At 35.3% G+C, this 14,637-nt stretch overlaps 2 protein-coding genes across 5 annotated transcripts in view; one reads left to right on the top strand and one right to left on the bottom strand.

Moving 5' to 3' along the window:
* The window catches only part of LOC115440138, a 149,880-nt gene that overhangs the window by 34,220 nt on the left and 101,023 nt on the right, over positions 1-14,637 (bottom strand). The gene's annotated exons all lie outside the window — the stretch shown is intronic.
* LOC119193851 lies at positions 3,557-4,902 on the top strand. The gene is made up of 2 exons (XM_037447688.1): positions 3,557-3,935; positions 4,292-4,902. The coding sequence occupies exons 1-2, from the start codon at positions 3,626-3,628 to the stop codon at positions 4,474-4,476; spliced, it is 495 nt and encodes a 164-aa protein (XP_037303585.1). The 5' UTR covers positions 3,557-3,625; the 3' UTR covers positions 4,477-4,902.

Here is a 14,637-nt window from a genome sequence, read left to right as displayed (position 1 = left end):
TTATTAATCTGAGGAGACCAAGTGTGGCATTAATCTACTATATTAGACTTTAAATTAAAAGCACAAAGATGATACAAGAACGACTTAATATTGTTACCCCCTTATTCATAGACGTTTTTTTATCTAAGGACAGAGTGAAGCTGTGATAACAAGTCTGTTTCTCAGTGTTGACGGCATGGCAGTCTTTACAGTGCGTAGACATAGGGCTGTGGTGATTGGCTAATATTGAGATACAACTTGGATCTAGTTGGCTGTGAGATAAACAATGTTGAGAAACAGACTTGTTATCACAGCAAAGCTCCGTCCTTAGATAAATAACGTCTATGAATAAGGGGGTAATTGTTTAAGTAACAAGTTGAATAGTCAGAAATATGTTTCCGTTGTTCAATCATAATAATTCTTACTACGTCAAAACTAAAGACTATTATAATTAAATATAATAAATATAGTTCTTAAGTTCACAAAACCTGCTTTGCAACAAATGACGTTGATATTATCACGGCACGGTTCAAAGTTTATTTGCTATTATTGCTACAGAAGGTTGCAACAGCCTTGATTCGCTATCTCATGCATCTAGTGTAAAGTGCAATGTTATCTATGTAATACGAGTGATAGTACCAATCATAATTCAATTTATATATGAGCTAGCCGAGATAAGTACAAGGTTGAAATCTAAAAGTACTTCAAAATACCATGAATTATTTATAACTTATTATTTGTAATCTCATACAGATATATAATTTATGTATATGCTTATATAATTTTAAAATATGTAGTTACATAACATCACGCATTTTATCCCCGAAGGGGTATGCAGAGGCGCAACTAGGGCACCCACTTTTCGGCAAGTATGTTCCGTCCCATGATGTGATAGGGGGCGAGCCTATCGCCATATCGGGCACAAATTCCAGACTCCGGGCTGATACTGAGCAGAAAAACCCAAATATCACTTTGCCCGACCCGGGATTCGAACCCAGGACCTCAGAGCGCTATTGTAACGGACGTGCAATACAACTACGTCACCGAGGCAGTCAAATATGTAGTTAATTTGACGCAATCCAAAAATAACACAGTAAATATTGTAATAATTCTGCAAAAACTAAAATATCTATTAATTTCGTTCTCTTTTGTAGCCTTCTCATTCAAATTCACTTAGATACACATGCACATTTCACATCTCATCCCCGAAGTGGTAGGCAGAGGCGCAACTGTTACACCTACTTGCCACAGTGTATATTCTCATGATCTGATAGGGGGCGAGCCTATCGCCATTTAGAGCACAAGTTTCAGCCTCCGAGCTGATACCGAGTAGAAAAACCCAATATCACTTTGCCCGAGATGCAGATCGAACCCGAGACCTCAGCATAGCAGTCATATAGTAATACAACCACGCCACCGAAGCAATCATTAAAAACAGTCAGACTTATCACTAAATTCCCTTCTCTCACAACCCGCCTGCAACATAAGCTCGTGCAACGCTAAAAACTCTTCAAACACGCCATGCTAGTAAACAGATAGCTCCCATACCGGGCTGATAATAAGTCATAAGAGCCCTATATACAAAGGCATGCGTCTCCATTTTGTTAAACAGTTCACTTAGTTTTTTATACTTGTAACTGGTGGTAGGTCTCTAATGTGAGAGTCCGCCTGGGTAGGCACTACTAACGTATTTCTGCCGCCAAGCAGCAGTGTGTAGTCACTGTTGTGTTCCGGTTTGAAGGACATTGTAGCTAGTGTAACTACCGGACATAGTGAGACTTAACATCTCATGTTTCAGGATGGCGAGCGCAGTAGAATACTAAACAATACTTTGTAATTCGTTATTGAATGGTGTTTCTACTGTTTACGGGCGGTCGTATCGCTTACCACCAGGCAAACGGCAAGCTCGTCTTGTCATTCAAATCAATAAAGAAATGTAGATAGTGTTTCCTGAGGATTTTATAGCGTAAACTGTCTGAGATGAAATGAAGTGCGCACGTATCAAAATTAAGAAACAGTAAAATATTATATTATGAGGTCATTCAATGGTGTGCTAACATAATTGAAAGTAGGTCTAATAGTAGCTTAAATTATGGTCTACATCGTGGTATTTTTATTCGAAAATGTTTGTAATGCCCTAAGAAATAATTGAAGATAAAGTTGAAGAAGACGGCGCTGATAAGCTAGGCACCAGCAGTAAAAAACACACAACAAAAGTGTAACCGTAATTACGTGATATAACTCATGGAAAATTATTCAAAAGCAATAATTTTCAAACTGCCAGCCACATTAAAATTCCTACAACGTTAATTTTGAATGTCATGTAAATATGTATGTGTTGGAACTGTATAGTAACAAAGAGTATAAACCAAACAATAACCAATGTGAGCTATATTAGTACTGGCAGTATGCCGCTTTAAATTTAGAAAACTATATACTTCTATTTTGTCTTTGTCTAGTCTTTACTGTTCTCAATAAATCCTCTAATACTTTTACAATCCTAAGTTATTTCTTTCATAATCCATCAGGTTATGGGCCCAGGATATGTGGTAATTAACTGTACGTTATTAGTTTCGAAGAAATATTAATAAAAAAATACGCTATGCCGAAAAATATTTTGCCAGAACCGGCAATGGCGGCTTCAACATCTACAGCTATAAGTGCTGGAATATCTGTAAATTTTGATAAACTCAGCGGTATATCTAATTACGGCAATTGGAAATTCATGATGCGGATGTATTTGATTCATGAAGACTTATGGAATTGCATTGATGGCGAGGCGGGTGTCCCCAAAGACAATGATGCTCGCAAACAACAACGGGCACTTGCGAAAATATGTCTAATGGTGCAACCGTCGTCTTTTTCCCATGTACGAAATGCATCCAGTGGTTTTGAGGCTTGGAATAACCTCAAAACGGCCTATGAAGATAGAGGGCTGTGTAGACGACTAGGACTTTTACGTACAATGTTAGGATTGAAATTAGAACAATTTAATGACATGGAAGCATATCTTCTAAGGATCACCGATCTAGATCAACAATTACGAGATATAAATGCTCCATTGGATGATGATTTCCTGTCGATTTTAATATTAAGCGGTTTGCCATCAGACTACGACCCGCTTATAATGGCATTGGAAAATTCGAACATTAAATTGTGTAGTGAGACAGTGAAGAGTAAATTACTACAAGAAAAATTACGCAGAGACTTTGACAAGAACGAAGAAGGTGCAATGTTTACAAACCGGAATGTAAAACGTGGAAACAAAACTTCTTACAAAACAAGTGTTATATTTGTAAAAAGCCGAATCACTATGCTAAGAACTGTCCAAATAAGACCAACAAAAGTGAAAAATGCGAAAAAGCGTGGAATGGAACGCTATTAACTGCATTATCTACGGATGTCAATTCAAATGCTTGGTATGTGGACTCTGGCGCGACCTGTCACATGACAAATAATAAATATTTACTACAAAATTATGTTGTGGACACACCGCGGTTGGTTACGGTAGCCAACAAAGAAAAAAATGTATAGTGAAGGACATGGCGAAGTGCACTTATTATTAGAAGGACAAACTCAAAATACAAAATTATGTGATGTTATTTACGTTCCAGGATTGTCAACAAACCTTATTTCTGTTGGGAAAATGGCTTCAAAGGGACTTGAAGTGCATTTTAGTGCACAGAAATGTAACATTTATTGTGGTAAGATTGCAGTTGCCAGCGCTACAATGGTCAACGGTGTCTATCAGTTAGACGTGGGATGTCAGCAGCCGACTAGTAAACGCGAGCTATGTGCGACGAGTTACTCAGTGACTGCGAATGGACTAGATATCCAACCGTCAGGTAGAGAACGACCGGAGATTGCGAATTTGTGTGAGACAAAGTCATTGCAGCAGTTATGGCATCGTAGGCTTGGGCATCTGAATAAGCGAAGTATGGATCTACTACAACGAGGTATGGCTAGCGGAATTAATTATACTTCTAGTCAGTATACTCCTTGTGTGGCTTGTATTGAGGGTAAGCAGAGTAGATTACCATTCCCTAAGCAATCTTATAATAGAGCTACTGAGAAACTAGAGCTTATACATTCTGACCTGTGTGGGCCAATGTCAGTTTCCTCATTTAGTGGTGCTAAATATCTATTGACATTTATAGATGATTTTACAAGGATGACTTTTGGATATTTCATTAAAAGTAAAGATGAAGTATTGTCGGTATTTAAAGTTTTCAAAAAGCTTGTGGAAAATGAAACCAATTTGAAAATAAAAATGCTAAGAACAGACAATGGTCGTGAATATGTTAATAAACAGTTCCAGAGTTTTCTTCAAGAGCATGGCATCAAGCATCAGACGACTATACCGTACTCACCACAGCAGAATGGCGTGGCAGAACGGGCCAATCGCACAATTATGGAGGCAGGGCGATGTATGCTGCAAGAAGCAGGACTAGACCGAAGATTTTGGGCAGAGGCACTAAATACGGCAATATACATTAAAAATAAGTCACCAAGTAAAGCAGTTCGGGGCATGACTCCTGAAGAAAAATGGTCAGGTAACAAAGTAAATTTATCTAATTTGAAAGTATTTGGCTGTGTGGCTTATGCTTTGACTCCCAATGAAAAACGCAAGAAACTAGATGCAAAAAGTAAGCAGTTTGTGTTTGTGGGTTATTGTAATGAATCAAAGGGATATAGGCTAATTGATCCAGAAAATCCCTCTAAATGTGTCAAATCTAGAGATGTGCAATTTTTAGAAGAGAAAATGTACAAAGCTTTGAATACAAATCAGGAAAATTTCACTATTACTGATTGTCAAATGAATTTCACTAATGATAATGTGAATGATATAAACACAACCGGAAATAATAGCACCAGTTCACCAACTAAAACATATGTTGCGAATTCTTCAGATTCTGGCTCTGATTCTAGCTATGTCGATGATACCCATGATGTCACATGGAATCCGGATATGACTGAGGTTCCGGAAAGTGATTCAGAATATGAAGAAACTGCAAGTATGGTAGTTGCCATGACAGCTGCAGAAAGTCCTTGTGTAGACAATAGATGAGGCGCTGTCGGGACCAGACAAGGAACACTGGAGGAATGCTATTGAAGATGAGTATAAGTCATTTGAACGAAACAAAGCTTGGACCTTGACACAATTGCCTGCAAATAAAAAGGCGGTCAAATACAAGTGGGTGTTTAAGAAGAAATTTGGATTTGAAAGCAGCCAAGCGAATCTTACGCTATCTAAAAGGGACTATAGACTATAAGATTGTATATGATAAATCTGATATATCCATCTCTGGATACGTGGATGCTGATTGGGCATCGAATCAGCTAGACCGGCGCTCTTACACTGGTTATGTATTTAAAATAGGGAACGCAGCTGTGTCATGGGAAAGTCGTAAACAACGAACCGTAGCATTATCAAGTACAGAGGCTGAATACATGGCGTTGTGTGAAGGAGCAAAGGAGGCTAAATTCATTAAAAGTTTTCTGTGCGAATGTTTAGGTAAAAACTTTACAGTGACATTGTTTAATGATAGTCAGTCAGCACAGAAAATTTGTAATAGTCAAATCAATCATAGCCGTAGTAAACACATAGATATCAGGCATCATTATGTGAGGCAAATTGTAAAAGATAAAATTATTAGATTAGAGTATTTGTGTACTGAAAATATGCCAGCTGATGTCCTGACAAAATGTTTAAGTAAAGACAAACATTTTAAATGTATTTCTCATCTTGGTTTACAGATTGTTTAGTTTAAGGGCAGGTGTTGGAACTGTATAGTAACAAAGAGTATAAACCAAACAATAACCAATGTGAGCTATATTAGTACTGGCAGTATGCCGCTTTAAATTTAGAAAACTATATACTTCTATTTTGTCTTTGTCTAGTCTTTACTGTTCTCAATAAATCCTCTAATACTTTTACAATCCTAAGTTATTTCTTTCATAATCCATCAGTATGGATATAGCCTATATCCTGCAGTTCCAGATTTGAATACATCGGAACCGGAACATGCGCCAGCGCTTCCGGCACATTGTTCGACGGCCCTTTGTGTTCATAGAACCGATTTTTTATTAGGGCTATTGAATAATTTACAGTACATACTTAGCAAATTGTTGACTATTAATACGAAAATATTAACAGTAATTATATGAGATTAAAAAGCATCAAAGCAGCAAACATCGTGAGGAAACCTGCACATCTGAGAAGTTCTCTATAGGAATTTCGAAGGTGTGTGAAAGTCTAATCCGCACTAGGCCAGCGTGGTGGACTAAGGCCTAATCCCTCTCAGTAGTAGAGGAGGCCCGTGCTCAGCAGTGGGCAAGTATATAATACAGGGCTGATATTATTATTATATATTTATTAAAAAGCATTCTGGGCATAATATTAAAATACATATATTTGTCTAGTTTTTCGGATACAAAATTAGATGAGTCTAAAGAATTATTTATTTATTATTAACCGGCAAACAACTTGAGCACGCTCTCGCGTGATACGAGCTGCCCCCTAGATTTGACATAAGCACATACTATTGTACCTACCTATGAAATTTGCTCTGAACCCCCCAAAAATTTTAGTGTTGACCATCCATTGGAGTTGAAAGCTTGGTACGTCCATAGTTACCGTTACCTAGCGGCGAATGGTGAAATTTAAGGGGCCCGATACAATTTATCAGTATATATAAATGAGATCAGCAAATCGCTCTAATGACAGTCAGATTTTACATCAATTACGAAAGACGGCAGGAATAGGGTAATATGGACCCTTAGCTACTGTCAGGTGTTCAAGTGTTACGTAACGCAATTTTTGACCACCCCCGCCCCCTATGTTACGCGCCGTAACGTTTTCCTGTACGCCCCCTACTCAAAAGGTGATGTAACTCTAGTGACAATTTTTTTCTAATATTCACAATTATGTTACGCAAAATTTCGGAAAGTCGCTAACCTTTGTTATTGTTTTGAAATAAAAAAACAATGTTACATAACGCGTTGTACGAATACCCACCTCCCGCCCCTGTAACGCATCGTGATGTTTTACAAAACCCCTCCTCTTCAAATTATGTTACGTAAAAAATAATAATTGAACGGCCCCTTACATTGTCACTAGAAGGGACAAATAAAAATAGTAAGCCGAGCCGCGAGCAAAACCTAGCTAACAGATAAATTGACGCGATAACAATCCATTTTGAACCCAAAGCCTTATTGTTCTCAAAACTCAAACTCAAAACACCTTTCTTCATGATATTTATGAGGAAAGTGCGTATTCACCTCACGTGCGCCCGATCACAATGGGTGATATAATAGACTCCTACAAAAAGATTGCTTACATGCCAAAATATACCGTATTACAAGCCCATTAAGGTTATAAATTAAACTCAATGTCAAATTTTAAGCAGACGACAAAAACCCTTAAAAGTTTTTGTGTAACCTAAAATGATTCTTATAGAATTGTGGCACAGTAGAAAGTCGTTCAACAATTTTAGGTAAAGAAATATTTTTTACCGAAATTAATCTCTATACAGTGGACATAAGGAAGGCAAAGATGCTTTATTTTTTTAATGTGAACAATGGCCATACAATTTTACACCTTTGGACATGCATCTTAACTCAAATGAGCTGAACGCTCCCGATTTTGTACGGGTTTCATATTCGAGATCCTATCTGTCAAATATATTATGAGGTTTTTTGGAGACCACAGAACGTTTCTAATTTTGTATTTTCGACTAGAGAGACCACCCGAGTCTACGTGGGCGACTGTGTGTGTATTTTTCGATAAAAGGTATTGGATGAATTTATTTGACAGAGAAAGTAACGGGTAAAATGCCTGTCAATTTAATACCGTAAAAATGTCAGGAAACGTCGTGAATATTTCACTAAATTGTTGCGAATATATATCTCATAACAAAGACCTTTGTGGTTATGCTGTATTATATTAAAGCATATTTGAAAGAAGAACTACAATGTCTGACGTATATGAATAATACTAAATCTGTTACCAATAAACAATAACTGACAGAATTAAATGTCGATATTCGAATTTTGAAATTTATATTTCGATTCTGTGTCATGAATACATTTCAAAACGAATAAGGAAATATTTTTGACACAATTTTAATTTTCCTACGCTAATATCGTAATTTTCGATCCTACTTCAATTAACCCAACACCAATAGTTGAACCGCGAGCTCAATAAATAATAAAAGGAAGAGAAACATACCCATTTGGCCCTCAGATACGTAGTCCGGAATTGTTAGGCCGTAACAAACCGATGTGCTATTGCAAATTACTTGGCATCCACCACATTCACTCATAATACACGTTTGCACTCATTTTATATTTCACGAAGAAATACCTACGAACCAAAGAAAAATACGTTACGAAAAAGAAAAAATACCAAAAAAAAAAAATTGTGAGAAAATAAAAATTTTGTGATAGTGGTTTGATAAACGTAATTAAAAAAAAAATAAGCCATATTAAGTGTGGCTCGACTCTGTCTCCCCTTTAGAGATAAGTATCGCGAGCTATTGCAAAACAATAACAATTAAATAATAATAATAATTCATAAACCCTTCATTGGTGGTAGCGACAAACCGTTATTTCACCGCGAAAAATATGGGTCATTTGTTGTTAAATATCAAGGTTGCAAAGGACATCTAATTCCACAGTAACATCAACTTGCAAGAATTTAATAAAAACAACGCAACGTCTATCACTCAGAATCTAAATTAAATATAGTAAAAACTCACGATGAAAAAATAAACAAAGTCTGCCACAAGTATCAAATAAAATATAAATAATCCATGATGAAAAAATACATCATAAATTATATTCGGAGTTTTAAGTTTAGTTTAAGTTTAGTTTTACCTAACTATTCCCAAGAAAAAAATATTCAGAATAAAGGAAAGTATTACATAATTATTCCAAAGAAAAAAATCCATAGACAACCGGGGAAGGACGTTTAAAGAACGGAAATGACTACCCATCAACTCTTGCGTCTATTTGCGATGTTTGATCTACGTAAACTATGAATCCCGTATAATCCTGTTTGATTTCATTACTATTCAGATATCTTCACTGAGTCTATTTTTGAAGATATTTATGTTGCATTCACTTCAAAAGAAAACGTGGATTATAAAATCATGGCGGACTACGAAATTTTTGCTGGGAACATATCTCTATAGAATTTTATAAACGCTGTTTTATGCGTAGTTTATATTACTTACAAATATCCACGTACGTAAACCGACAGATCGTCGACCACTCGATTTGCCTTCAAAAAAAGAGTTCGACAATTACTGCTGAATGAAGCGGAATAGTCACCACCTTAACTTATAATATATTGTTATATTGTTATGTATATTTATATGTATATGTTTATGTAATTATAATATGTATTTTATGTATTTTGATAGTTACAATGTTACTTATATTTTATTTTATATATTTATCTTCTTTTTCAGTGTCATATTACCGTGATGCACCTACCATGGTTATCTCTGCACCACCCTAAGGTTGACTGGTAGAGAATGTCTTTGTATATTAAGGGCAATAAATAAATAAACCATCAAGCTATGATAGTCACTCGGACATTGGTGATATATTGCAAACCTCGAAATTACAAGCAGTAAATATGACATTAGCTGGCAATCTTAGCTTTAATAAGTACACCTAGAAACCATCTAGAATCACGCCATAGTTTTTTCACTTCGTTAGTCAGAAGTCTATAAACCTGATTAGTCTGAAATAAATCTAATGAGTCGGATCAATCATAATATTGTAATCCTTCTAAATTTATGTATTTATTGGATAATGATTGCTAACGGAGTTTACAATCATTCTTATAAAATTTACACATATTTATAGCTATAATCGCTTACGTAATTGTAACTCTGGTTACAAGCTATCACAGCATGAGCCACAGTCTTTAAGACAATAGAAAATTATAACTAGTTTTTGACTGCGGTTTCACGCGCGTGGAAAAGGTTTTTCGGGATAAAAAAACAACCTCTAGTACTCAGAAGTAATGTAGCTTCCTACTAGTGAAAAATATTCAGAATCTGTTAAGTAGTTCCTGAGATTAGCGTGTACAAACAAACTCTTCAGCTTCATATATTAGTACAGATAAACGGGAGTTTCCGAACCATTCAGTTCCACAGATATTTGAACGTTACAAGAAAACGCTGAAATCTACGAATTTGGACGGTATTTATGGCAATAGACCAAATCCTAGATCATAATATAGACTATTTAGGAAAATATATCTCGCAGTTAAATCCGTTGCAATAACATAAATAACTAGTTGACCCGACAGACGTTGTCCCGTCTTAACTATGAATTTGCAGCGCGCATAATATCAACCGCTGAAATTAACTTTTCTTAAATTTTCTAACGTTCTTCTCAACTTCCTTAATTTTTTCTTTCATAAGATCCTTCTCCTGGCAATAACAAACACAACAACAACAAAAATAGTGAAATCCGTCCAGCCGTTCACGCGTGATGGCGTGACCAAGGGAAATAGGGATTCATTTTTATATATATAGATTAAAATACTTAAACTCTACTAAACTCATTCCCGCTACAAGTATTCTCACAGAATAATCCGACTTTTTACAAGCCAAGTGCGGAAAAAGAAGTCAACAACGATAATTATGGATCTCATCCGATCGCTAATAAGTCGGGAAATGGCGTCCGCCCACATTAACTAGATAGAGGCGCGTGTCACCGCAGTTTTCACATAATATCACTTACACAAACATCATTGTTGGCTTGACACGCTATGTTTGTGAAGCAGATTTACTTTCTTTAAATATTCCGTAACCACTGTCGAAGTCAGCAACTTCCAAATGACAATGCAAGAATGTAAAGTAAAAATTGGTGCAGACTTCACTCGTAATTTGGTATTACTTCTAGTGTCGTCACAGAAAAAATAAATGTATATTTGTATAATATACAGCGGTTATTTAACGGTAAAAGTATAAAAATAGTTTAATCTTAAATGTATATCTTCAAAACTTAATATTATCAATAGGCGTTAAGTTTGATTGAAACATAGAAATAAAATAAGGTCAGTTAAATGTTTACGCTTTGAAGTTTTAATTTGTTCAGCAATTCTTAGCTTTATGTAAAAATATTTTTTATAACATCCATGAATTTTAGATATTTGGTTAAACACTTCCTTAAAAAAATTCGCAAAGTTATGCTTAGTTAAAACAATTTTACTCGATCAGCTGTAATTCAAAACCCGCCATCTTGCCTCCTAATAAGGTTTAAACTAGGAACCGGTGATGTTTTTGACATCTATTTAAGCAATTCTTAACCACCTCTTAACGCTAAAACAAGTTTATAAGTAGGACTGATAGATAAACACACTATATACAGAAAAATCGCTCGTCAATAATCATGTTTATCCTAATAGATTTAGTATTTGTTGGCAAACCATACACAACTAATCCAAACATAACAGATAATATGAAGCTACTGAATATTGAAGTCGGCTTAGAAACTACTATTACGAGAAGGAAGCAGACTCCACATAACTGGGCATGGAAACATAAATTGGGAAAATTAGTGACACCACTAGCTAAATTAGACATAACCGGACATATTCACGTTTGAAAGAGACCTATAAATACAGTTTTGTAAGGACCGACGCAAACTTTTAATGTTGTATTCTATGAGTTATGCTCTCAGAATTAAAGTAAATTTTTATTTGTAACGAATTACTCAACTGTTCATATTTGGAACACGCGTTGTCATACGCGTGGATTTATTAGCGCCATTATAAGTCCATTCTTTACAAAAAAGGTCAGCCCATTCAAAATACCTACCATAAAGAGTAAACTCCTTATAAGACTAAACACTGGCCATAAACAACAAACGTCCACTAATTAGGAATGTTCTGTCCTACGTGCGTAACGTCAACGTGGAGCTAAATTCGCGTACATATTAATTGACGACTCTCCTTAATGGCGTACAGTTCTATTAGACTGTAGAGGCGTGTGGACACTATTAATCGGCATACACTTTCACGCGTGCGGTCTGAACTGCCCCTAAACGGATGGCAAAAACAAAAGGAGCCATCGGCCGGGAGTTCACTGGTCGAGAATAGAACAAGTTCTAAATTTAAACCGGCCGTTAGTGAAGCGCCGCGGGAACTGGCGTTCTAAATTTAAATTCATTTTTAAAATTCGAATCCTGTCGTTTTGTCACGTTCAAGGTCGTGGTTTAGGATTTGTCCGTCAACAGCCGAATGTAATTTTAAAAGTTTATTTTTTTTAGATGTAACATCTGGCAACAGTCATAGAAAATGTGCGGTAGCGACGTGACGTTTAAAACTTCAAAGAGGGATTCATTATAAATGTGGGAAGGCAGAATAGTCGTTCAATTATTGGAATCAATACAATATAGATTAACCTTGGCCGGTGATTATTGATGTGTGGGTTGGTTTAATAAATAGATTCCTTGCTTGCTAATAAATTACTTTGTTTTAGTTATTGCGTTCATTTGTTTGTACATTACTTTGCACACGTAGTTTTATCAACTTTTCTTCCATGACATAAAAATATTTTATTACAGAAATTTTTTTTTAAGCATTTAATGACGTTTAGTCAAATCTAATTAATTTGTCGTTAACAAGACTAAAGATTTCCATTCTACAGCACACGACCAACTTAAAACTCATTTATGGCGGCTTATTTCTTAGTTAGAAGCAATAATTAAAGGTTAAATATAGTTTAAATGAAACCCAACGCTGAAACTTCGCCCTTCGTAAGCACTAAATATCCTCTTCCCTGATGACAGACAGACAAATTGGTTTTCTAAATCCTGCGCGTACACAAAACTAGTTTTAGAAGATCTATTTTCTCATACAAACGGTGTGAATAGAAAGGTCTAAGCACTGGACGTGACGTAAAGAAATGAGCCCCGTATGGTTTGTGAAATTGTCAGGGTAGCGTTTACGACTTAAATTTATTTCCGAACAGTAATACATTTTGCTTGTTATTTATAAATCTCACTTAAAGTATTGTTACTTTTAAGACGACAGAATATTCAATATTCTTATAAGAGTCCTTAATTTTGAACAATATCATCAGCTTTAAAGCCTGCAGATAAAATAATGCTTTCTTATGTTTACGCGATTGTTAGACATTGTAATAAATACGAAAAACAGTTTAAGAAAGATAAAATCCTAAAATAAAAATCGATATCCAACAAAATAAATCAAATGCAAGCATGTAATGTCATGCAAATGTTCAGGATGACAAAAAATCTGACACAATGACATAAAAAGTGACAAAGTGTAAACACGCAGATCGCAGTCGACACGTGATATCCCGGTTTTGTGTCAGTCAGCAAAAAGTGACATTTACGAACGCATAAATCACGGTTGTTGGTACAATAGACCGAATGGCCGAACGTATTTTTGGGTTAAACACATGAGACGTTTAGACGGTCGTTAAAACTAGCGACAGAGCCAAAAATAGGTAAAAAAATAAATAAAATCTCCATATTTGGTTTCCGAAAATGGATTTATAACTGGTGATCTGTAAAAGGTACTTTTTATAGAAATATATAGAGATATATTAACATCAATTCTGATGCGAGAAAAATGTATTTATAACTAGCCTCTCAAGTAACAGTATTTTTTGAAAGCGATATCATTAATTACACATACATCAATTTAATGAAATCATAGAATAAAGACCTCAACCTGACTTATAGAATCAAATTCATTAGAAATAACAACTCTCCTAACCTACCGCAAATATCCAACCCAATCCTTCAACAACAGAATATTAAAAACAATTCCAAAAAACGGTACATCTTTAAAAATAACTTCATTATAAAGTCCCGAAGCGACTTAACTTATTCAGATGTTACCAGGGTCAAGTCGTGATACGGGTCCCGTTAGAGGACCCCTAATTAAAGGATAACGGACCTCGAGCATCGCTGTTATGGGTAATATCGTTTTTTAAACCATTATGAGTTTCAGATCTTGCCGATACTGAGGAGAAACTGAGTTCAATTTATCTGTCGCTTTCAATTGCTTGATTTTTATGTTTAAAATTGTAAATTTGGATGTTTTAGTATTTCGTTTAAAAATTGTTTTTTTGTATCTTAGAGATGCTAAAGGTCAGTCAAGTGATTTAAAAAAATACGTAACCCTAACAAATTTCGATAAAAAAAAATATTATATAACTTTTTTGTATATATAGCTTATTGCAATATTACATATATTAATCGACAATCTCGTAATCTAGATTTCCGGTGGCCATTACGTTTTTTATATGGTCTGACAATAATTTTGTATTTAATTTATCTAATCCACGATAAATTAAGTAATCTTGACCAATTTGTACTACAATTCTACTAATATAACACATTTTGACAAGATATTTGGATATGTAGATAAAATCAATCAACCGCGAGCAAAGTTAATATCATGCTTAAAAATAATTTTAATACTATAAACGCTTCTCTGAGTCCAATCCAAAACCTCACAAAGGCATTAAAAGACGTACATTTATTTTTATCTGCCGTTTCACTTGTCACTGATGCTGCATTCAACGGGGTACGTATGTTCATCTCGTTCGCGATAGTGTCATTCAATACGCGGCTTTGGTTACGAGAAACTGCATTTTTTAC

This window comes from Manduca sexta, chromosome 7, assembly GCF_014839805.1.
Source record: "Manduca sexta isolate Smith_Timp_Sample1 chromosome 7, JHU_Msex_v1.0, whole genome shotgun sequence".
Lineage (NCBI taxonomy): Eukaryota > Metazoa > Arthropoda > Insecta > Lepidoptera > Sphingidae > Manduca > Manduca sexta.
This window is presented reverse-complemented; position numbering and strand designations above follow the sequence as displayed.